Here is a 22,783-nt window from a genome sequence, read left to right as displayed (position 1 = left end):
AAGCAACATCATGATAAACGGAGAGAAGATTGAAATTATCAGGGATTTTATTTTACTTGGATTCACAATCAACACCCATGGAAGCAGCAGCAAGAAATCAGACGTGGTAACGCCCTGGGCAAATCTACTGCAAAAGACCTCTTTAAAATGTTGAGAAGCAAAGATGTCACTTTGAAGACTAAGGTGCACCTAACCCAAGCCATGGTTATTTCAATTGTCTCATATGCATGTGAAAGCTGGACAAATGAATAAGCAATACTGAAGAAGACTTGACGGCTTTGAATCGTGGTGTTGGGGTAGAATACCATGGACTGCCAGAAGAACAAACAAATCTGTCCTGGATGAAGTGTATATGGAATGCTCCCTAGAAACGAGAATGGCCAGACTTCATCTCACTTACTTTACTCATGTTGTCAGAAAGGACCATTCCCTGGAGAAGGATATCATGCTTGGTAAAGTAGAGGGTCTTTGAAAAGGTGAAGACCCTCCATAAGATGCTTTGACACAGTGGCTGCAACAATGAGCTCAAGTATAACAAGGATTATGAGGATGGCACAAGACCAGGCAGTGTTTCATTCTGTTGTTCATAGGGTCGCTATAAGTCAGAGCTGACTTGATGGCACCTAACAACAAACAACATATACTTGTCCCTATCTGCACAGGAAAAATTGAAAAGAAGTAAACAAAAATATAATAATGATTTTGTGTTATTTTTATTTTCTTCTTTATACTTTTCTATACTTTTCAAAATTTCACAACATTTATTAACTTTCTAATAAAAAGCCTTTGTTTTTTTCAGTGATAGTATTAATACTTTTAATATTTATTGAGTTTTTACTATGCGTTAGGAACTATTCTAAACAATCTATTTTTAGTAACCTATTGAATCCTCAAAACCATTTTATGAATCAAGCAGTATCATAATCTCCATTTGTAGGTGAGGGCAATTAATTTGCCCAAGAGGCACAGATAGATTTTGTAAGTTGTCCAAGCTTCCACAGTTACAAAATGGCAGGGTTTGGATTCAGATCCAGGCAGACCTCAGTATTCATACTTATAACCATTATACTCCAGTCCAGGAATTGGCAAACTATGACCCATGGGCCAAATATGGCCTTCCACTTGTTTTTGTAAGTAAAGTTTTATCTGAACACAGGCACATTCATTCATGTATTGTCTATGGCTTATTTTGCACCACAATCACAGACCCCTCACCTAATGCTTCTCAAAAAGTTGCTGTTGATAGATTACTGTTTTTTTGGTTTTTTTTTTTTAAGGACTAAAGAGGACTTATGGCATTGTGTATTAACCCCAAAGACAGCCCAGAAAAGATGGAAGATATTTTTATTTAAGGAAAAAGTGATGGTAAGAGTCTAATCCCAAAAAAGAAACTTAGACAAGCCTGGGGTGTGTGTGCAGGGGTGGATATCTATAGTGACATCAGTATGATGCCCATTGTTTTCACTGGATGTTTTTGTACAGGGTAAGGAGCTTTATGCACTTACACACCATTCAAATTGGTCATTCACCAGTGGTCAGCACCATCTGTTCTTCAGAAGAATGTGGCCTACACCTTTGACAATAGCCACATAATGTCTGCTACTCACTTGGAAAAGCTGGACGTTGGCTGGGGGCTCTTTCTCAAAGAGCAGAGTGGCACTGGCAAAGGTAGGATCCAGTTTGCTGCACTTCTGTGGAGGCAAGACAGCAGAGGCAACCATGACTATCTTTTTATTGCTGTTCTCTTCCTTGGTTATCCCCAAGTGATAAAACTGACAATTGCTCTCTTCATCTCATTTTAAATTCCTTTGCATACTAGCTGCATCTGTCTCAACATCCAAATGTGGGCTCTGGGAGCTACGTTCTCAATAACACCTTCAACTTCAGCTTCAACCACCCTTCACTCTGCATAATGCACAGCTCATACTTTCTCCAACGTGCTAAGCTATTTCTCGCTCCTGAATGTATGCCTGCTGCTCTCTTCTTTGGGATTATCCTTCTCTCCCAGACCTTCTGAGAAAGTCTCCTTTGCCCTCCTCAATTCTCCAAGAAATATTTAACAATATGGGAAACGTTCACAATGTAATCTCATCCGACCAAGGGAAATAGAAAGCTCTATAAGCAGCATGGTGTCCCTGAGGTGGTGCAAAAGTTGACACATTTGGCTGCTAACCAAAAGGTTAGAGGTTTGAGTCAGAGGTGCCTCAGAAGAAAATCTGGTCATCTGAAAGGTCACAGCCTTGAAAACTCTATGGAGCACAGTTCTACTCTGATACACATGGGGTTGTCATGAATAACAATCAACTTGATGGCAACTGATTTCTTCTTATAAGCAGCATAATCCCAAATGTGTTTAGATATTGATATACCCAGATCAATATATAGTAAGACAATAACAAGATTGAAAGATAGATGGAAGAAAAAAAAAAAAAATATATATATATATATATATATAGTGAGAGAGCAGACAAACAGAACAACAGACAAATGGACAGGTAAGTGTAGGAAATAGATTCAGTGGAATAAACCAAAATATTGGCACTGGTTTTCTCTGAGCACTGAGAGTAAGGATAAATTCTATTTTTTTCTTTATACAACTCTATGTTTTTAAAGTTATATATTAAAAGAAATTCATATCCTTTTTTTAAAAAAAATAAGCATTATTGTTGCTTTCAAATAAGGGGTTTAGCTCTCCTATCTTAGCATCTGTGAAGCCTTCCCTTTGTGCTCCATCCACACTCTGGCTCCTCACCTGTCACACTCTCGAAATAACCAAAGCCATAGCCAATGAGTCAATTCCTGCCCCACAGGGTTTCCAAGGCTGTAATCTTTAAGGAAGCAGACTGCTACACCTTTCTCCCATGGAGTAGCTGGTGTGTTAGAACTGCCAATCTTGCAGATAGCAGCTAAGCTCTTTAGCCAAGCACTGTCAGAGCTCCTTACCAGCTACACTATGTTGGCCTTTACTGGCAGCATTTTCTCCCACACTATACTGCCCCGTAGTGAGTAGGAGCTCTGGTAGCATAGTGCCTAAGGCACTTGACTGCTAACCAGAAGGCTGGTGGGTTTGAACCTCAGAAGGAAGATGGGACAATCTACTTTCATAGTGATACTGCGTCAGAAACCAAGGAGGGGTTGCTATGAGTCGGGTCCGACTCGACGGCACATGACAACAACAACAAAGTGAGTAGTGCTATTTAGGGAAAAAAAAAAAAACCTCACTGCCATCCAGTGGATTCTGACTCATAAGGATCCCCTTTGGGTTTCCAAGGTGTAAATCTTTATAGAAATAAATTGCCCAGTCTTTCTTCCATGGAGAGGCTGGTGGGTTTGAACCACCAAACTAACTTTCTGGTTAGCTAATGCCTTAGGCCCTATGCCACCAAGGCTCCCCTTCTTGATGATAGTTAACCAAAAAAAAAACTCAAACTCACTGCCATCCAGTTGATTCTGACTCATAGTGACCCCCTTTGGGTTTCCAAGGCAGTAACTCTTTACAGAAGTAGATTGCCCAGTCTCCCTTCCACAGAGTGGCTAGTGGGTTTGAATCACCAACCTTTTGGTTAGCAGTCAAATGCCTTACATACTAAAGCCTAGTCAATTCTGACTCATGGTGACCCTATGTATGTCACAGTGGAACTGTACTCCACAGGGTTTTCAGCTGAGTTTTTCAGAAGTAGATCACTAGGGCTTTCTTCTGACATACCTCTGAATATACTTGAGGCTTCAACCTTTCAATTAACAATGAACGTGTTAATCATTTGTGTTACCCCTAGCTGATGATAGGTGCTATCAAATGCCAGTAGCTGGGCTCCATCTCTGCCAGTGCCTCTCCTCAATGCTCATCATAGAAAGGTCCTCATGTCCTCCTGACTGTAGCAACCCCACTTTCCCCATCACACTCTGCATTCCCACTCTAACTTAGAAAACCACAGTTGTATCAGCTACACTACTAAAAGGGCTCTTAGAGATCATCTAGTCCCCTGTCCCCTTTTGCAGATTATACAACTGAGACATATCCAAGTTCTCATGATGAGGTAATGACATAGCCAGAACAAGAGCCCACATGCCAACTCCCAGCCCAGTGCTGTGACTCTTAGTCAGCTGGTTATCTCCCATCTCTGGTGACTTTCTGGGTTGTGTTCTTGGTCTCTGCTCCCTCGCCTTAAGACTTCCAGAGGAGAGGAGCAAGTTTACCAATTGGATCAACCATGCCCTTTCATCCAGACCAACTTCCTAAATCCCCAAACAAAAATACTTCAGAGGATTTCTGTCTTGCCAAGTCCCCTCACTCACATCTTCTGAGTTCTCTCTGCCCAGCTTCTGAAGCACCGTCAGGTAGAACTTGAAGAAGAAGCTAAGGGTGAGGGTGCGCCGGAACTCCACCATGCCTCCAGGGGCATCGGGTGGCAGGTGCAGCTCCTCCGCCAGGCCTGCACATACATCCTGAAGCAGGTCCTCATTCCAGAACCTGCCAGAGAGCAAGCTATAGGTGAGCACGTGCGTCTACCCCCAGGAGCCGTCTTCTGTGGAGCAGTGGTGTCCAGGGCCTTATCATCATATGAACCTCCATGCAAAGTTTGGCTCAGATACTTATAGTTCTGTGACTTTAAGCAAGTAACTTAATCTCCTTGATTCTCACTTTCCTCATCTTTATAAAGAGAGACAATAAAAAAGACCACAAAATAATAATAATTTCAATATGTTAGGTAATGTCTTAAGTCCTGTATAGGAATCATCACTTTTGATTTAAATTAATTAATGTAGTAGCTACTCTTCTTATATCCATTTTACCAATGAGAAAACTGAGACATGAGGAGATTAAGTAACTTGACTTATGCTATCCGTCTGGTAAGTGTTGGAGCCAGGATTGGACAGAAGGAGCCAAACTCCAAAACGAAGCTTTGCCTATCTTATATGGTTATTGTAGGGATTACATAGGATAATATCAAAGAAGTGCTTGGTACAGTGCGTGGCATATAGTAGCCATAGTAACAGTAGTAGTAGCAGCAGCAGTAGAAATAAGAGTAGCAATAATATTAATGGTAGTAGTAACATAAATAGCAATAATACTTGCAAGAACAATCATATTACTAGTATAATGCTAGTAGTATCCACAACAGTAATAGTAGCAATAATACTAGTAGAGTTTCAATAGTAATAGTAGTAGTAAAAGCAGCAGTAGTAGCTGCAAAAACAATATAGTAGTTGTAGTAATACTGGTAGCAGCCGCAGAAGCGTTAGTAGTAGTTTCTATTTTGCTGTGAGTTCTTACTTTGACACCTGCTTCCGAGTTGTCTTGAGGGCTGAAATGGTTCTGTCAGCCATTCCACCATAGCAAATGTCCAGTTCCTTTACCTCTGAGGTTCCTGGATTAAACAGAACTCTCATGCCACTGGTCACCTTGGCAATATCATCCTCTCTCCGAGAGGCCTGCTTGAATGCAGATAAGAACTCACCCTAAAAAAAATAATAATAAAAATAGAAAAATGTCTATGTTGCCCACTTTGTTCTGTAAAGACTGCAAATGATGAACCTGGATGGTGAGCTATGAGGTGAGGTGAGAACAGTACCATCTTAAATCAGTATGAGAGTATTAGGAATCAGAGACCAAAGCATAACTGGCAATCATAATTTTAGGAGACTTCCAGATAATATTCCCAGAGGCTGGAAAAGAGTCAGGATTTCTCCCCATTATTCAGGAAAGCTGAAGTCAGGCTCACAGCAGACATAAGTGACCTCAACTAAGCAAACACCTTGGGAAGAGAGAAAAGGTCTTAACAAGGGCTCTTTGGAGTTCACTGTGTCCTCTCCCTCATTGTGCCCAGCATCAGAGCCTGAGCCAAAGTCCCTGGTGGCCTCACTGCCCCTCAAGCAGGAACAATCAGATGCCAAAGGGTGTTTGAAAACACATCTTCAGCATGGGGCCATCGCAGGTGCTCTCTCCAAATCTGCCCCCCACCACCACCCCAACTCTGGTTAGGTCTCAGAATGGCCATGGGCTCTTGTTTGAAGAAGCCATTAAGATCATCCTGATGATAAAGCTCTTTCTGATTCCTGGGTATCAAGAATGGCCCTGGGACAGGACATCAAGCTCAATTGGCATAACATACTACACAAAACATTGTTCCACCTCCTACTTTGGTGAGTAGCAACTGGGATCTTAAAAGCTTGCCAGCAGCCATCTAGATGCAACAATGGTTCTCTCCTAATTCAGAGTAAAGAAGAATGAAGAAAACCAAAGATTCACAGAAACAATTAGTCCAAGCAACTGGTATACCATGCGATCCTCAGCCTATAGGACTATGAGACCAGAAGAACTAGATGGTGCCCAGCTACCACTGTCAACCACTTGGAAAGGGATCTATGTAGGAGATCCTGGATATATAGAGAGAACAATGTGGAACAAAACTCAAAATCATTTGAAAAAAAAAAAGGAGGGGGTGGTACCAGGTTTGCTGGTCTGATAGAACCTGGTGGAACCACTGAGACTATGGCCCCTAGCTGCCCTTCAGGTCTGGAGTTGAGCCCACATCTGTGGCTTCCAGCCAAACAAAAGACAGGCATATGAGTTGAGCATTTACCTGAGGTAGATACACTCCTAGGAAAGAACAATCAGGGGAGAAAAGAGGGCTGTTTATGCACAGGGAGACAGCTCAGGGGGCAGGAGTGCATGGAGGGATGGACACAGGGAAGAGGTAACTATGGGGAGGAAGTGGGAGGGGAGCTGTTGCATTGGGGTAAATTGTAGTCAATGTCATGAGACAAAGTGTATGTGAACTGCTGTATGGAAGGGGAATTTGCTCTGTAGACTTTCACCCAAATCACAATTAAAAAAAAAAAAATGGCCCTGGGACAATGAACCCAGAATTTGGAATTGATTCTGGAATAAAGGTTTCCAGATGCTCACTCCACTGTGCCAGTCAATGCCAGCATTTCGCCTGGGGTGCCACAAGATAGATGCCAGAGTTAGGTCACCAACTATCCTCTCAGAAGTCTTCTTAATTCTGAGTATTAAAGTGAATGGTGTGAATGCTTAACACACTCAGCTGCTAACCAAAAGACTGGAGGTTTGAGTCCATCCAGAAGCTCTGTACCAAAAAGGCCTAGTGATCTACTTCCAAAAACGCAGCCTGGAACCTCTATGGTGCACAGCTCTACTCTGACATACGTGGGGTCACCGTGAGTCAGGGTTACTGTGAATTGGAGGTGACTCAATGGCAACAGTTTCTGTTTCCTTTTTAATCTCTTATGAAAGAGATTACGGCAAAAGTGCAAGGTCAAGTTTTGTTTCTGTGTTTGTGAATGGACAAATAAAAACTGTATACTGCTATGCCCATTTCTTTCCCAGCTCCAACCTCATAATGTTTTTGCAAATTTTACTGATCTGTGAAATTCAAGACTCTGAGAACCACTGCTCAAAATAGTCCATGAGGACAAGTTAGAAAATCATTAAGAAACCACCTCAGGGGCATAATTGCTCTGATTTAATTAGCGTTCTCATTAAGGAGGTCAAAATTAGAAAGGGTAAAGCATGACTTGTAATGTTTGCTAGTACATTAGCTGCAGTAAATACAGGACCTTTTCATTCTAATCCTTTGTAGCTGGGTCCCCAACCTCTCCCAGATCATTTTTCTAAAATGGCATATCATGGAAGCATGTCTTGAGCTGCTGAGAGAAGAATCACACTAGGCCCTAAGGAACAATAGCAAGGCAGTCAGAAATGCCCAGACCTGCCCAACCAGGCCAGAAAACTTGCTCATGAGACAGAAATCCATCAGAGCCAGCCCAGAGCAAGTGAATGAACATCTCATCAGCCCAAGGTCAGCATAGAGGGTCTGACTCACACGACGCCTCTCCACTTAACACGCCATCCCTGCAGTCTTCACCGTAGAAAACAGGTTCTTCTGACATGGGGCACACGATGCCTCTCCACTTAACACGCCATCCCTGCAGTCTTCACTGTAGAAAACAGGTTCTTCTGACATGGGGCAGGGAGACTTGGCACCTGAGTGGTTCTTGGATTTGTGTTGCTCCCTACCAGCTAGTGATCTCCACTGGCTTCTAGCCACTTGCCCAGAACCCTAAGAACTATTTGTTTTCAGTCCTCTCAATCATCTGCTTGGTAGGTAACATTGTTCCCATTTTATAGATGGAGAAGTAGGGCCTCAGAAAGATTACGTGACTTGCTCAGGATTGTACACGCTTTGCACCCTACCATGCAACTTCTCACTGTCCAGAGAGAAATATGATTGAGACAAAGTTCAAAGATGCTGAAGTTGGTCCCTGAAGCAAACTCTCAAGCCTGGGAGGAGAAGGGGTAGATTTGGGCCAGTTTCTGACGACATCTCACCTCTCTGCTGAAGGGGATCTCTATGGAAAGGAGTATCTCCTCTGGACTTAGCAGGGTCCTCCTGTAGCCAGGGAAGAATGTATGGTCCATCTGAACAGTTCTCTTGGTGCCTGTACAAAGTGATGTGAAAGGAAGAGAATTCATGTGAGGGGGAAGCTGAACCATGTTGGAAGCATAGGAAAACCCACTGGTGGAGTTCCTCATGTTGGTCTCTGATTGCCACAGTCAGAGGGAGCAAAGGGCACAAATAAGGCCAGCCAAGTCCAATAAGCAATAAGATTCTGGCAAACATTTAACAGCTGGCTTTTTGAAAGAAGAAGTCCCGACTTGTAGCATTTGCCAGTTTCAGTGGTGTAGATACTTCCACCATAGCCAATTTCAAGCTCCCAAAGTAATGTCACTGAGTGTGAAGTTGGGAAGAGTGCAAAAAAAGGAGTAACACAGCAGGCTTGACTGCTGTCTTTTGAGCAAGGCCTGCTTGCGAGCTTGCCCTTTTGGCTGGCATCTGGGAACTTTCACTTTGGGAGGATTCCCACCATTTGCAGAAGTGATGAAAGAGGCTCATGTGCCTAAATTGTTTGTGGAGAAAATATTGTTTATGCTGAACACATGCTTTCCTTCTGGAAAGTCTGGAGTTTTGATACATGCCAGGCAGAGTGATCAGCCCCAATAAAAACCCTGGGTTCTGAGTCTCTAATGAGCTTTTCTGATAGAAAAATTTCACACGTTCCCATGACTTGTTACTGGGGGGATTAAGTGCATCCTGAATGACTCCACACGAAGAGGACTTTGGAAGCTTGAACTTGGTTTCATGTACTTTTTCTCTTTGCTGATTTTGCTCTGTAACCTCCCTGTAATAAATCATAGTCCTAAGTAGGACTATATGCTGAGTTCTGTGAGTGATCCTTGTGAATTACTGAACCAGGAGGTGGTCTTGGGGAACCTCCAACCCAAGGGAAGATGTACAGGATTTTTAAAACATATTTTTAACTATGATTTATTTAATTGTTAATTTACATAATTTAATGTTTAAGAATCGCCATGTTTAGCAACCAGCTCACAGAATTCCTGAAAATCCAGTAATTGGTTCTTAGGACCCAGCAGAAGCCAGCTTAAGCACACCACTAGATAAAGCCCTAGATAGAAGATGTGCTGCTGTGAATTCTTCATAAAGAAATATCAGAGTTCTCCTGGCCCCCAACGTGCTCAGCTGCATTCCCCTTGCAGTTTCTGTGGACCCAAACTTTAGGACAGCTGGTTCACTGAACTTTTGGTTCCATTTCTCCAGAAAATGACCTATCAATGTCAGATTTTTCTCCCCAAGTCCCTTTTTGCTAACCACTGCATCAGGCAACTCACCTTGGGACACCAGGGTCAGTTTGGCCCTGCTGGCCATGAGCACAGGGTTGAGGTCAGAGATGGGACTGGCATTGATGATGTTTCCTCCAATGGACTAGGACAAGCACAGAGTGTGAAGTGAGAGACCACCCCAGGAGATCCTTGCTCATGTAGCTTGCTCCTGAACATAGACAGCTGGGTGACACATGTTGAAGGCAGAGCCCCAAGGACCTGCACCCCTACAGACTCAAGAGTGGTACAGCACTTGAGCACCCAGGCAATGTACAACACTTGAAATCAGAACACTTGGGATTAAGTCTAGCTCCAATAATCCAGTAATCCAAGTGGGTAAACTGCATTAAGCCCCTTTTAAAAAAATGCTCATGTATTCGATTTCACCCAATCTTCTTTTGAAAAGATTGAGGTGGTTTATCATCGAGGTCATATAGGGTTGGCAACATTGAAATAGAAGATAAAGATCAAGGAAAAAAGGAGAAAGCCTTAAGGATAAACAGTTAACTCTATTTGGATCAGAACTTCCTGGAAACTTGGGAAAAAATGTAAGCAGAATCAGGTACAGTGTTCTCATTATTAAAAAGCAGGAAAAAATCAATTTCACAATGAAACAGATGTTTTCCTAGAAGTAGTCCTTCCTGGTTGATGTTTCCTCATATGTAATCAGAAGTGGTGTGTGCTTGGGGCAGGAGGAGGGGAACAGAATGAACATTTTTTTTTTCCCAAAGAAATTATGGAAATAATATAAGGATAGAATGAAAAGTACACCTTAGCTTTCCTCCCAACACAAATTGGTGAGCCTTGCAAGGCACAGGGTGTGTGAAGGCCATGTGTGAACAGACAATTTTGGGGCTAGTCCGAAGACTGTTTGTGAGCAGTCAAGAAGTAGATCTTTCCCTCCCCCAGGGGTGCCCATTTCCGGTTCCTCCCAACTTTGAAAGGAAAGCCCTCTCTTTATTTAGATTTTCCCCTGACACATCTCCCATTCACCCTGTGATAGCCTCAGCCAAGTTCAAGTGGAAGGAACCAGAAAATGCCATCTCTTCAACCTTAGGGCAAAGAATAGGAGTCAGGAGTGTTTGTCAGAGTGGCCTACAGACTACCTTCATCCAATCACCAAAGGGCTAATTAAAATCTGATTCATGGGTTCCATCCAGATTTAGAATCCCAATCTCAAGGGCTGGCCTGGGAATCTGCATTTTAATGAGCACCCCAGACAATTAAAAGCACAATGAAACTTGAAGCCCCCTAGGATGAAGGGAGCAGGAGTCTGCACCAGAAGCTAGACTAGCTGCCCTGCTTTCTGATGGAAGGCCCTTCCCCAGGGCCTTGCAGACCCCTGAACAGGGACTCACCGCCACAGACTTGACCTGTTTCCCAGCAAACCAGCGCAGCTGCTCCAGGAAGCTTTGGAACACCTCTGTTTTATGAGCAGGAAGCACAGCAACTGCATCCATGAGGGTCTTCTCCACAGTACTCAGGGGGCAAGCAGCTCCAAAGGAGATACCTGGGAACACAAGTTCCAAATAATCCCCTATCTGGCTCAGAAAACACTTTCATGTACAGCTTCTGTGAAACTTTACAACAACTTGAGTGAAGCAGAACTAGGATTCATGCCCTTCTATAGATGAGGGAATTAGGGCCCAGAGAGATTAAATGACTTGACCAATGTCACGTAACTAATAAAAGAGGCAGAACTTAACCCCAGGCTTCTTGATCCTACCACCAGTATTCTTTTGTCTCTACCAAAAGGTAAAAATCAACCCACTGCCATGGAGTTGATTCTAACTCATAGCAACGCCCATAGGGTTTCCAAGGTAGTAAACCTTTACGGAAGTAGGTTGCCCCATCTTCCTTCCATGGAGCAGCTGGTGGGTTTGATCCACCAACCTTCTGGTTAGCAGTCAAATGCCTTAGGCACTGTACCCCCAGAGCTCTGTTTTGTCTAAACCAGTGATTCTCAGTTCAGTAAAATCAGGATCTCAGAGGATGAAGCCTGGCATATTTAAAAAGCACTGCCCCTTTACTCGCATGAGTGATTCTAATGTGTAGCAGGAATGAGAACATCTGTTGGAAATATCACAGCCTTTTACCTTCTTGGCACCTACTATGCATGCTTAGTAGAAGAAAGGCAGCCACCCTTCCCCTGTACCCCCATTTCCTATGCAGGGTGGCCTCCCAAAGCAGGCAGCAATGGGAGCAAAAAGAAGGCTGCCTGGCACCCGCAATCTCCCCTGGTGACCCATCCCCAGCTTCAGGCCCTCCGTGGGCTTGGCCTGAACCTGTCTTACCCTCTGTTCCATGCTCCACTGAATTCAGCTCAGGGATCCAGGCTGGGCAGACGATCACTGGAAACAACTTATTCTTAAACTTCATCTCAATGCCTGGGGAAAAACAAGAAGCCTAAAGCTATAGGCCTATTGTTATATAAACAGGGCAGATTTTGACATTTTTTCCCCACCATTGCACCCAGAATATGAGATGTATTTGCAAACATAACATGCTCCACGGGTATCCCAGGACTAGGGATACTCTTCAAAGTGTTTAGCCCTAAAACTGTCTTTCCTCCTCAAGAAACCTATCAGAATTCAAGTAAGATGAATTCACTTCACTTTAACATGTGAGTGGTGTGTATAGTAACAATATTAGAAAACACAGGGTATTAATGTATGCATGTTGGGAACTATTCGTAGTCTGACCCATTTAATCTTCACAACAAACCTATCAGGCTGATAATGTGATTATCCCCTCTTACAGATGAAAAAAACAGATCACAGACAGGTTAAGTTTCTTGCCCATGTTATGCAGCTAACAATGGGAAGATTTCACTACTGAATTCCATTGTTATTAGTGTTGGGGTACAATAATAATAATATAAAAATCTAATGTTAAAACATTGTTTAGGAGCTCTGGCAGCATAGTGCCTAAGACATTTGACTGCTAACCAGAAGGCTGGCAGTTCAAATCCACCAGCCACTCCTCAGAAGGAAGATTGGGCAATCTACATCCGTGGAGATACTGCCTTGGAAACCCAAGGAGGGGTCACTATGAGTCGGATTTGACTCAACAGCACTGAGTTTGTTTTTAATGTTAAAAGAAAAAAGGAAATTGATTCAAATTTCCTTTCAAATTTTCCTCCTGGTCCCCAATATCTGTCTGAGTTCCTTAAGGTGTGGTGGCTTGTGAGGACACACATCCATATCTGGCTCTGTCCTTCCCAACAGGTTAGAAACCTCTGTTAAACAGACACATCTCTGTTCTTTAGACCTAGTTAGCATAGCACTTCTCCCAGCCTGCCAACAGAGCTAAAGATAGGAAAGGTTCACAAAGAACCATGTGATGGTTAGGATTTCTGAAGTGTGGACTCAGTTTTATGGAGTCTGGCCTGTTTGAATATCAACTTTCAGGAAAAGGAATGAAGATTAAGGCAATAAATTGTACTGATAGGTTTCTCTCTCCCTCAGCTTCCTTCAACCCCCTGCCGTGGCAAAAGGTGGTTGTACTGTTGCATTATATGTGTAAGAGAAGAGGGGCTGTGCAGTTTGTATGTCAACTTGTCTGGGCCTGGTTGAGTGGATGGGCAGCTGGATGTAGTATTCCCCATGATAAGACTGGCAATCAACTCCATGGTGAACTCTACTGTGAGCAGCTGAGTAGCTGCCTTAGGGAATGTAGTCTGCTTCCTGTAGCAGAAGCCTTGGGGAATGGTCTCTAGCTTATGGCACATGTGGACCCTGCATGTTGCTGTGTCATTTCTCAGCAGCCTGCCATGCTCTGCCAACCTTGGAACTTTCAATGGACTTGAATTAATGGCCTGCCATGTAGTTTGGTAACATCGGGATTGTGCCATTTTATTTGTCAACCTTGGGCTTGTTAGCCTCAGCAGCCATAGCTGCCTGAGTGAAGAGATGCCTCTAGCTTCAGTGGGCTGGGAACAAGAGGCATAGCTAAAGCCCAAGGTCAAGGGGCTTTCACACAGCCCCTAGAGCCTGGCACTTTGAACTTGGACTTAAAGCCTCCAAACTGTGAGAAAATAAACTCCTGTTTGTTAAGGCCATCCCATTTGTGGTATATTCTTGTCAAAGTGGCACTAGGTAACCAGAACAGGCTGGAACAGATGGAAGTGGTCTTAAGAAATTATTTTTATTTGTGGAGCTTATAAAGTCTTTCTGCAATCCTTTCTCCTAGAATCTGATATTGTGTAACAAGGGGTATGTTGTTGTTGTTGTCCGGTGCTGTCTTGTGCGGGTGGTTCCAACTCACAGAAATTCTACATACAACAGAATGAAACACTGCCTGGTTCTACACCATCCTTACAGTCCTTGCTATGCTTGAGCCCATTGATACAGCCATTGTGTTGTTTCATATCATTGAGGGTGTGCCTCTTTTTCACTGGTACTCCACGTTACCTAGCATGATATCCCTTTCCAAGAACTGGTCCTTCCTGATAGCATGACCAAAGTGTGAGAGTTGAAGTCTTACCATCTGGACTTCTGAGAATTCCAGTTGTATTCTTCCAAGACAGATTTGTTTGTTTTTCTGGCAATCCATGATATATTCAATATTTTTCACCAACACCGTAATTCAAATATATCAACTCTTCTGAAGGCTTCCTTATTCATTGATCGGCTTTCCATGTCTATGAGGTGATTGTAAGTACCATGGCATGGGTAAAACACATCTTAGTCTTCAAAGTGACATCTATGCTCTTTAAACCTTTGAACAGGTCTTTTGTAGCAGATTTACCCGATGTAATACATAACTTGATTTCTTGACTGCTGCTTACATAGGCATTGAATGTGGATCCAAGTAAATGAAATCCTTCACAAATCTTTTCTCCATTTATCATGATATTGTTTATTGGTCCAGTTGTGAGGATTTTTGTTTTCTTTATGTTGAAGCATAATCCATACTAAAGGCTGTAATCTTTGATCTTCATCAGTAAGTGCACAAGTCTTCACTTTCAGCAAGCAATGTCATCTGCATATCACAAGTTGCTAATGAGTCTTCCTCCAACCTTAATGCCTCATTCTTCTTCATATAGTCCACCTTCTTGGATTATTTGCTCAGTTTACAGACTGAATAAGTATGGTGAAAGGATACAGCCCTGACACAAACCTTTCCTGATTTTAAACCATTGGTATCCCTTTGCTCTGTTCAGATGATTGCCTCTTGGTCTTTGTATAATGGTTTCTTTGTGAGCACAATTAAGGGTCCTGGAATTCCTATTCTTCACAATGTTATCCAGAATTTGTTATGATCCACATAGTCAAATACCTTTTCACAGTCAATAAAACACAGGTAAACATCTTTCTTGTATCCTTTGCTTTCAACCAAGATCCATCTGACATCAACAATGATATCCCTTGTTCCACATCCTCTTCTGAATGTGGCTTTAATTTCTTGCAGTTCCTCGTCAATATGGTGCTGCAACAACTTTTTAAAATTATCTTCAGCAAAATTTTATTTGTGTGTGACATTAATGATATTGTTCAATAATTTCCATGTTCTGCTGGATCACCTTTCTTTGGAGTGGGCACAAATATGGTTCACTTCCAGTCAGTTGGCCAGGTAGCTGTCTTCTGAATCTCTTGGCATAAATGAGTAAGTGCCTCCAGTACCGCTTCTGTTTGTTGAAACATGTCAATGAGTATTTCATCAATTTCTGGACCCTCGTTTTTCACCAATGCCTTCAATGATGTAGTTGATTTGACTTCTGTGTGTTTCGTCTGGCAAGGTTCACATGTATAGTTGCTGTTTATGTTGTTGGAAAAGCTATTTATGATGATCTTCAGTATTACAAAATTCCATCATGCAATCTCTGGCACCATTTCTATCACCAAGGCCATATTTTTCAACTACAAAAACTTCTTCATTTCCAACTTTTGCATTTCAATCACCAGTAATTATCACTGCATCTTGATTGAGTATTTGATCAATAGCAGACTGCAGAAGTTGGCAAAAATCTTCAATTTCTTTATTTTTGGTTTTAGTGGTTGGTATGTAAATCTGAATAATAGTGGTAACTGGTCTTCCTAGTAGGTATATGGATGTTATCTTATTACTGACAGCTTTGTATTTCAGGATAGATGTGCCTTCCAATCTGAGGGGTTCTTCTTCAGGCACTATATCGTTCAATATTTCACTGCTATTCATAAGGTTTTTAGTAGCCAGTTTTTCAGAAGTAGACCACTGTATCTTTCTTCCTAGTCTGTTTTACTTTGGAAGCTCTGCTGAAAACTATCTACCATGTGTGACCCTGCTGGTATTTGAAATACCAGTGACATAGCTTCCAGCATCATAACAACATGCAAAGCCACCACACTGTGACAAACTGACAGATGAGTGGTAGGCAAGGGACATACCATTTGTCAAAAGATCTCCTAAGATCCTTTGAGCCATTCATTTCTATCTTAGTTCATGCTACCCTTGAACCCTAGGGCTATAGGATATGGCTACACCAGCCATGGATTCTGTTAGTTGTGGCCATCAGGACCACATCACTTACAGCACTTGTATTTCACAGCCAATCCTGCCACCCCGGTATTTCACAATGCTATATCTTAGAACTCAGTGTACCACAACTGTCCTCACAATATTGGGGCTGGCACTATGCTTTCAGCATGAAGCACGCCAGGTCAACATTTCTGTGTCTGAGAATCCAACCAGAACCCAGAGGTACACAGTCCCTTCTAGAACCAGAGCCACTTGTCTGTCTCCCATAAGCTGGGCTTGGCTACTTAAAAACCTGTCATGTTCTCTGCCCCACTACAAATCTCCAAACCAGAGGTCCTTTAAAGCAAATATCAGCTCTACCATGATGCTCTCCTTTGGAGCCTCACTGGAAAAAGTGGAAATGGGCCAAACCAAGTTTAGAACTGAATGGAGATTAGCAGGGACCCGGCCCTCTGCTGTTTCTCCCAGTCCCTTACAAGCACCAGGGCTCACAACTACTCATCCTGAGTCTCCCAGGCCTTAGCCAGCTAGTTTGCATGTTGTGGGCTCCATGCCTCAGGTGCTGGCACCCAGAGGGCAAGTGGCCACACTCATAGGCAACATAAAAACTGTCACACTTGAATGTCTGCTTTCTTCTCATCATAGCACCCTCCAAAAAGGGAAGGGTGCAAAGAGAATGACATCTATGAAACTTCTAGCATTTGTCAGGCATTGGACTAGACACTTTACCCACATTAGTCCCTCTACCCCGAGACTATGAGAACCTTGAGGGAAGGAACTATGTCCAATTTATATTTGCATCCCTAGATCCTCCCAGAGTACCTAGTTCATGGTTAGCACTCAATAAATGTTTATGGGGAAAAGTAAACAAGTTTGAAAATATCTCAATTACTCCTCAAAGCAATCCTCTGAAGGAGACATTATTATCCTCATATACAAGTGGCCATCAAGTTGATTCCAACTCATGGCAGCCCCATGTGTGTTATAGTAAAACCCTATTCCATAGGGTTTTCGATGGCTGAGTCTTCAAAAGTAGATCATCAGGGCTTTCTCCCAAGGTATCTCTGCATGGACCTGAGCCTCCAACCTTTTAGTTAGCAGCTGAGCAAGGTGACCATTTGCACCACCCAGGAACTCCTATTCCCATATAAGAAATGGGAAAACAAGGAGAAGGAAAATTAACTTTTCTGAGGACACACAGCCAGCAAGTGTTTGAACCAGGTCTATGTGACTAACTCCAAAGCCAGGAAAGAGTCTCTGCAGAAATTCAAGCACACGGTGCTTCTTGATGGTAAAGGGCCCAGCAACACTCCCCGGCCCCCAGCCCCAGGGCTTCCCCTAGGTCCTCACCGATCTCTGTGTTTCCCACCACCAGCTTGGCATCAGGGTGCTGAGCTTTGAGGTCCAGCAGCTCCTTCAAAGTTGAGGCCTGGATCCATGTCACTCGCTCCCCTTCAAAGTGCAACTGCTTCTGAGGAGTGTCTTTCAGCCTCTGGGAAAGGTAGTTTTCTTAATTCCCTGTCTCTTTCTTCCTACTTCATTCCTCTGGTAAGTTATTTTAATTCAACAATGAAATCAACTCTTCTACTGGTTTATTTAATACTGAATTCAGAGTTAAATATATGTTAGGTGAGAAGTAAAGGAACTCATTATGTGAACTGAGGTAGGAATTGTGAGGGGCAGGGAGGTTATATACATATTTAGTTTTAGAAGACATAAGTGAAGGACATATGGTTAGCCCATGTTTCACAGGTGAAGGAGGAACCTGAGGATCAAGGAGGCTATGGCCACCCAGCTAGGAGTGGACCTAATCCTACATGGTAGAAAGCCCAGGCTCCTTGTCCTGCCCCACACTGTCTCCAGGAGGTTCAGGGCACAAAGCGTGGGAAGGGACATTTACAGGGGTATCAGAGTGGAATTCAAAGAAGGATTGATTCTCATGCATAGGGTTGATTGATGTTGGGCTGGGAAAAAGAGCCCTCAAATCAACATAATTTTTTCAAGGTTTCATAGTTAGAGAAAGATATTCTGGCTGCCTACTCCAAAGTCATTCTTTCCAGCCCCTCAAACCCACAAGGAAGCCTTCATCTGCTCCACACCTTCGAGAAATCTGTGCTTAGAAAGCTCTGTGAGTGTGGCTTTGTTATTTCCTCGCCTTAATGTTGGACTAAAGGAGTGGGATCATCAATGTGAGAAAGGGGGTTTGCGAGGGCTTCTTAAAGTAAAGCTATAAGCCATAGAATTGAATTATTTGAATATAACACAATTTTTAATAAATAAATAAATAAAAAGAGGATAAAAAGCTGCTCGGGAGATTATACATTAGGTGTAGCCAGTCCATGTCCTCATGATCCTTATAATCTGGTAAGGAGCATAGATGTCAAATTAGTAATTTTAAGTATGAAGTGTAAGAAGGAAAGTATAGAACACTCTGTTAGTATGTAACAAAGGGACTTAACCTAGCAGGGGTGTCAAAAAGGGGAAGGGAAATCTAGGCCGAAAGACAAATGACAATGTGGACACAAAATTTCTGGTAAATCAGAAAATAAAGCATGTCTCCAGGGGCTCCTGGTAAAGAGATGTGATTGTACCTCTCCCTGAGACATCACCTACCAGCAGCTCTGGAGGGAAGATGGGCTCTTGGGTAGGATCCAGGGGCATGAAGTCTTCTGGGTTGAATAAAGATGGTGAGAGAGTGACATCCTAGAAAAAAGAACAAGTGGGTCTCCTCTTTTCGAAGACTCAGTAAGTCTGACCAGCTTTTTCTCCAAGCAAGCTAATTCCTAACACCACGCAGGCTGACAGAAGGGCAAGCAGCTCTGGGAGTCAGGAACACAGAGCTCTTGCCAAAAGACCCAGGCTGGAGCAAATGGTGCCATCCTTTCCAGTCACCACTTCCAGGGATGGAGAGAGTCTACTGACTCTTCTGAGTTTGAAATTCCCCGTAGGCCATCAGGAAGAGAAGGAACCACTTACCGTGAGGTTTTTCTTCTGGTTCATGCAGCAGTTTGGGTTGTTGCCTTTTCCTCCACAGCATCCACCATCCTACAGAGAAGACCAACATTCATGCAAGGATATATGCAGACTTGTCACAAAAGCTAAAAGATCCTAGATTATTAATATCCAGAGGAATTCAGCTCTGATGCTACCATCCTACTTGCCTCCCTTCATAGAGTAAGACCTCTGCTAGATTCTCTTTTGTTTGGCTAATGTAGAATAAATATATCAAGAGTAAACAAGAGGATCCCCCTCTAGAAGCAAGAGTAAATTTTAATCTCAAGAAAATTTCCCTGTGAAAACTAGGTTATATTTTACCAAAACATATCTTTACCCTCATTTTCCTTCTTCAGTGATGCTTCCTTAGGAAGCTTCTGTGAGAAAAATTCCCATCAATTCTCCCAGCACTCAACTCTACTTCTAGATCAGCCAGGTTCTGTGGCACTTGGCTAGGCATTTCTCTGGCTGGGTTTTCTATAGGACACCTGCCAAGGATATTTCAAGACCAATGCTGGGCCCAGAGTTTTGTCCAGCCAGTGTGCCCTATGGCCTCCTCACTATGTATTAGGCACCCTTCCCAGAAAGCCTTTGCTCCTCATTATGGGCTTGTTCTGGGGAAAGGGTGCAGGCATGATCACCCATTACCTACAGGGAGAAGACATTCTCGGGACCTCTCAGAATGCCAATAGCAGAGAATAGAAAAGTCCAGAGTTGCTGCCTACCAGAAGCAAGACATTGTAGGTTGGGAAGGGGCATCTTCACCTGGCCACGCACAACTGATACAGCCCAAAAGGCAGGAGCTGCTTTTCAGAATCATGGAATTATGCTGAGGGGAAAAGGTAGGAAACCTCACAGGCATAGCCCTGACACAATTCCAGGGTAGGAGAATCCTAGGGGAGCAGGCTGGGAACAGTCCTTCTGCGTACGAGCCAGGGGAGACACCATTCAGCCCTGGCATTTCCCAGCAAATATGTCACAGCTCACAACCCTTCTCAAGAAAAGAAAGCTCTCAGAGGACCATGGGATCTGGAGCTGAGGCCTTTGAGAACTTATAAGCACTGTCAAGTGATAGTGTCGTGAGAGATAGTGTCATGAGAGATAATGTCATGTGTCTTGCTTTGACCCTCTGGCCACATACTGCCCTGCATGCAGAATCCTCCTGCATCTACAGCTTCTGCACTGGGTGACCAGAGCTGCTCTATTTCAGTCCCGCCCACTGCCAAGTCATCCTTCCTATATACTTAGGAAAAAGAGAATTTCCCTTGATAAGAGTGCCTTTTCTCAACAGTGTAGATATCATCTTTCTTGCAAAAAGAGTGATGCAGGGAATGTCTAGGCCCTCAGAGAAGCAGTACTAGAGACCGGCAGATACTGAGGCACTAGCCTCACTCATCCAACCTTGGTGCAGTGGGAGGAGGACATATTTCACAGAAGTACATTTTCCAGGTAATTAAAGTGCCATACATTTTTACTTTGATCTTTTTCCCTGATAATTCATTGACATGTTTCTGGCATCAATTATTGTGGTGTATAATAATACGTCACTGCCCTCAAGGTCTAGTGAGGCTGGATAAAGGTCTATTGACGTTGGATAAAGCTGAGTTTTTTCCCCCTCCAGAGATTTCTACTTTGCTCAGTTGGCTAAGCCTTTTGGACTTTCTTATATCCTGTGCCTGTTTTTATGGCTCTTCCGTTTCCTTCCTTGCTGCAGTGTGGATATTGTTATTTCCTGCTGCGTACATGGTGTCTGCCTAAGCAGACCCCTCCTACATTTTTCTAGTGTGTGCTGTGGACAGGGAAACTAGACTATCGGTTTGTTCATACTGTGTCTAAAATAACAGTAAATAGGCTCTGAAAAAAAGGCTACAGGAGCTTCTAGTGAGTAATGTGCCCCAACTTATCACACTGAGCTTTGCTCTGGGCTGAGGGCAGCAAGTAGGACAAAGGGACCACCATGTGGTGGAATCAGGAACTTCTTCAATAAACTCAAAACCAGGAAGGACTATAATACCAGGAGGGCAGATTAAATTGTATCTCTTTGAGCAGCCGCCTATGAAGCAAGTAAACGAGCAAGATTAGCAATTCTTGGTTCTCAGGGAAGCCTGAGCAATTTATGATGATCAGATAGTGACTCATGGAAGAAATGTACTGGCATCATCATTTATAGTTGTCATTTATGGAAGACTTAAAATGTGTCAGACACTATTCTAAGGGCTTTACAAGAAGTATTTAATTTTCTAAGGCAAGGATTATTATAATTCGCACCTCAGGAACAAGGAAACTTGCCCAAGGCCATGAATCTATTAAGAGATGGGATGAGTCCAAGTCTTCAGATACCAAATCTATGCTTTCAATCCTTTTTGCCTTCCTTTAAATCCACATCTGCCTATTTTTCTTTACCCATGGCTTTCACCAGGGTGTGGTGCTTTCTATGCTTATAAGGAAGGCCCTGTCTCCAGCTCCACCCCTTCTTGGATTAGACAAGAGACAATACTGCATTTCATGATGCCAAACCTAACAACAACAACAACAAAAATCCACTCCCATTGAGTCAATTCTGACTCATGGCAACCACAGGTGTTACAGAGTAAAATTGTTCCATAGGGTTTTCTGGGCTGTAATTTTATGGAAGCAGATTGCCAGGCCCTAAGGGTCAGTGGAAAATGTTGATGTTTGTAACTCTGCCCTCTACCCAGAATCAAGTTAAGATTAACTTGACCCATTTGGAGATCAGGTAAAAGCTTAGGAGATTATGCCAAGAAAGGAGAGGCCAGCCCTCTGTTCTCCTTGCCAGATGACAGGTGCATGTCCAGGTTTATATAATCACAATGCCTGAAAACTCTGGCTGTGGTTTCTTACTCTGAGTCACATGAACACTGCAGGGGTTCACAACTGTCTGGAGGCCACTTATCAGTTCCATAAGTCCAGCAGAGTGCCAATTGCAGAAAGCAGCCAGAGAGGGAGGGGGACAGGTGTAAGTGCTGAGCTCTGTGTGTTGTTATTAAAAGTCACTTTTAGCACCTGAGCCATGGGCTGAGTGTGCCAGGCTCCAAGGAAAAGCTGCCAAGTCCCAGGACATTGGAGGAAGTTAGCTCTCGAGTAGCATGCCTCTTCCAGGAACCTGTTCTTCTCCCCTGAACTGGCAGGAACATCTCCATGCTATCAGTAAGAACCCCTCCCTCAGTAACAATAGCAGAGTCCACTCTCAATGTCAGTTGTCCTCAGCATGAGGATCCATTCACTGGCCATCTTTTTTCTTTCTTTTCATATAGTCAAGAGGACCCTTGGCCTCCCTCCCAACTGTGAGTCCTGAGCCTTGCTGCTTTGGGAGCAGAAGCACAGCTGTTCTGGGACCCCCACTTACCCTGGCAAAAGTCCGAAAGCCCTGCAGGATGGGTCTGTAGCCTGTGCAGCGGCACAGGTTTCCTGTGGGGCAAAGAGAAAGTGACAATGTTAGCATAGGCCCCCAAAGCAGGTTAGGAATTTGTGGTTTTTTTCACCACCTCATTTGGTGCCTTCTTTTAGCACTATGCCTTTGCATATTGTTGCCTCTGCTTCGAAGGTCCTCATTTCTACCTATATTCCTAACTTCAACCCATCAATCATTGCCTCCTTCAGGAAGCC

General features: G+C 43.3%; 1 protein-coding gene across 1 annotated transcript in view; it reads right to left on the bottom strand.

Annotated features, from left to right (window-relative positions):
- Positions 1 to 22,783, bottom strand: part of XDH (xanthine dehydrogenase) — a 105,922-nt gene that overhangs the window by 71,440 nt on the left and 11,699 nt on the right. The window contains exons 6-16 of the mRNA XM_042780679.1: positions 22,524 to 22,585; positions 19,139 to 19,207; positions 18,776 to 18,865; positions 17,513 to 17,654; positions 11,998 to 12,090; positions 11,062 to 11,213; positions 9,713 to 9,806; positions 8,354 to 8,463; positions 5,276 to 5,460; positions 4,297 to 4,471; positions 1,608 to 1,691 (exon numbers count right to left, since the gene is read on the bottom strand). Coding sequence (XP_042636613.1) covers positions 1,608 to 1,691; positions 4,297 to 4,471; positions 5,276 to 5,460; positions 8,354 to 8,463; positions 9,713 to 9,806; positions 11,062 to 11,213; positions 11,998 to 12,090; positions 17,513 to 17,654; positions 18,776 to 18,865; positions 19,139 to 19,207; positions 22,524 to 22,585 — 1,256 coding nt within the window. The remainder of the gene's footprint in view (positions 1 to 1,607; positions 1,692 to 4,296; positions 4,472 to 5,275; positions 5,461 to 8,353; positions 8,464 to 9,712; positions 9,807 to 11,061; positions 11,214 to 11,997; positions 12,091 to 17,512; positions 17,655 to 18,775; positions 18,866 to 19,138; positions 19,208 to 22,523; positions 22,586 to 22,783) is intronic.

Source organism: Orycteropus afer, unplaced genomic scaffold, assembly GCF_000298275.1.
Source record: "Orycteropus afer afer isolate SDZICR_OR568_19922 unplaced genomic scaffold, OryAfe1.0 scaffold00054, whole genome shotgun sequence".
In the NCBI taxonomy this organism is placed as follows: domain Eukaryota; kingdom Metazoa; phylum Chordata; class Mammalia; order Tubulidentata; family Orycteropodidae; genus Orycteropus; species Orycteropus afer.
This window is presented reverse-complemented; position numbering and strand designations above follow the sequence as displayed.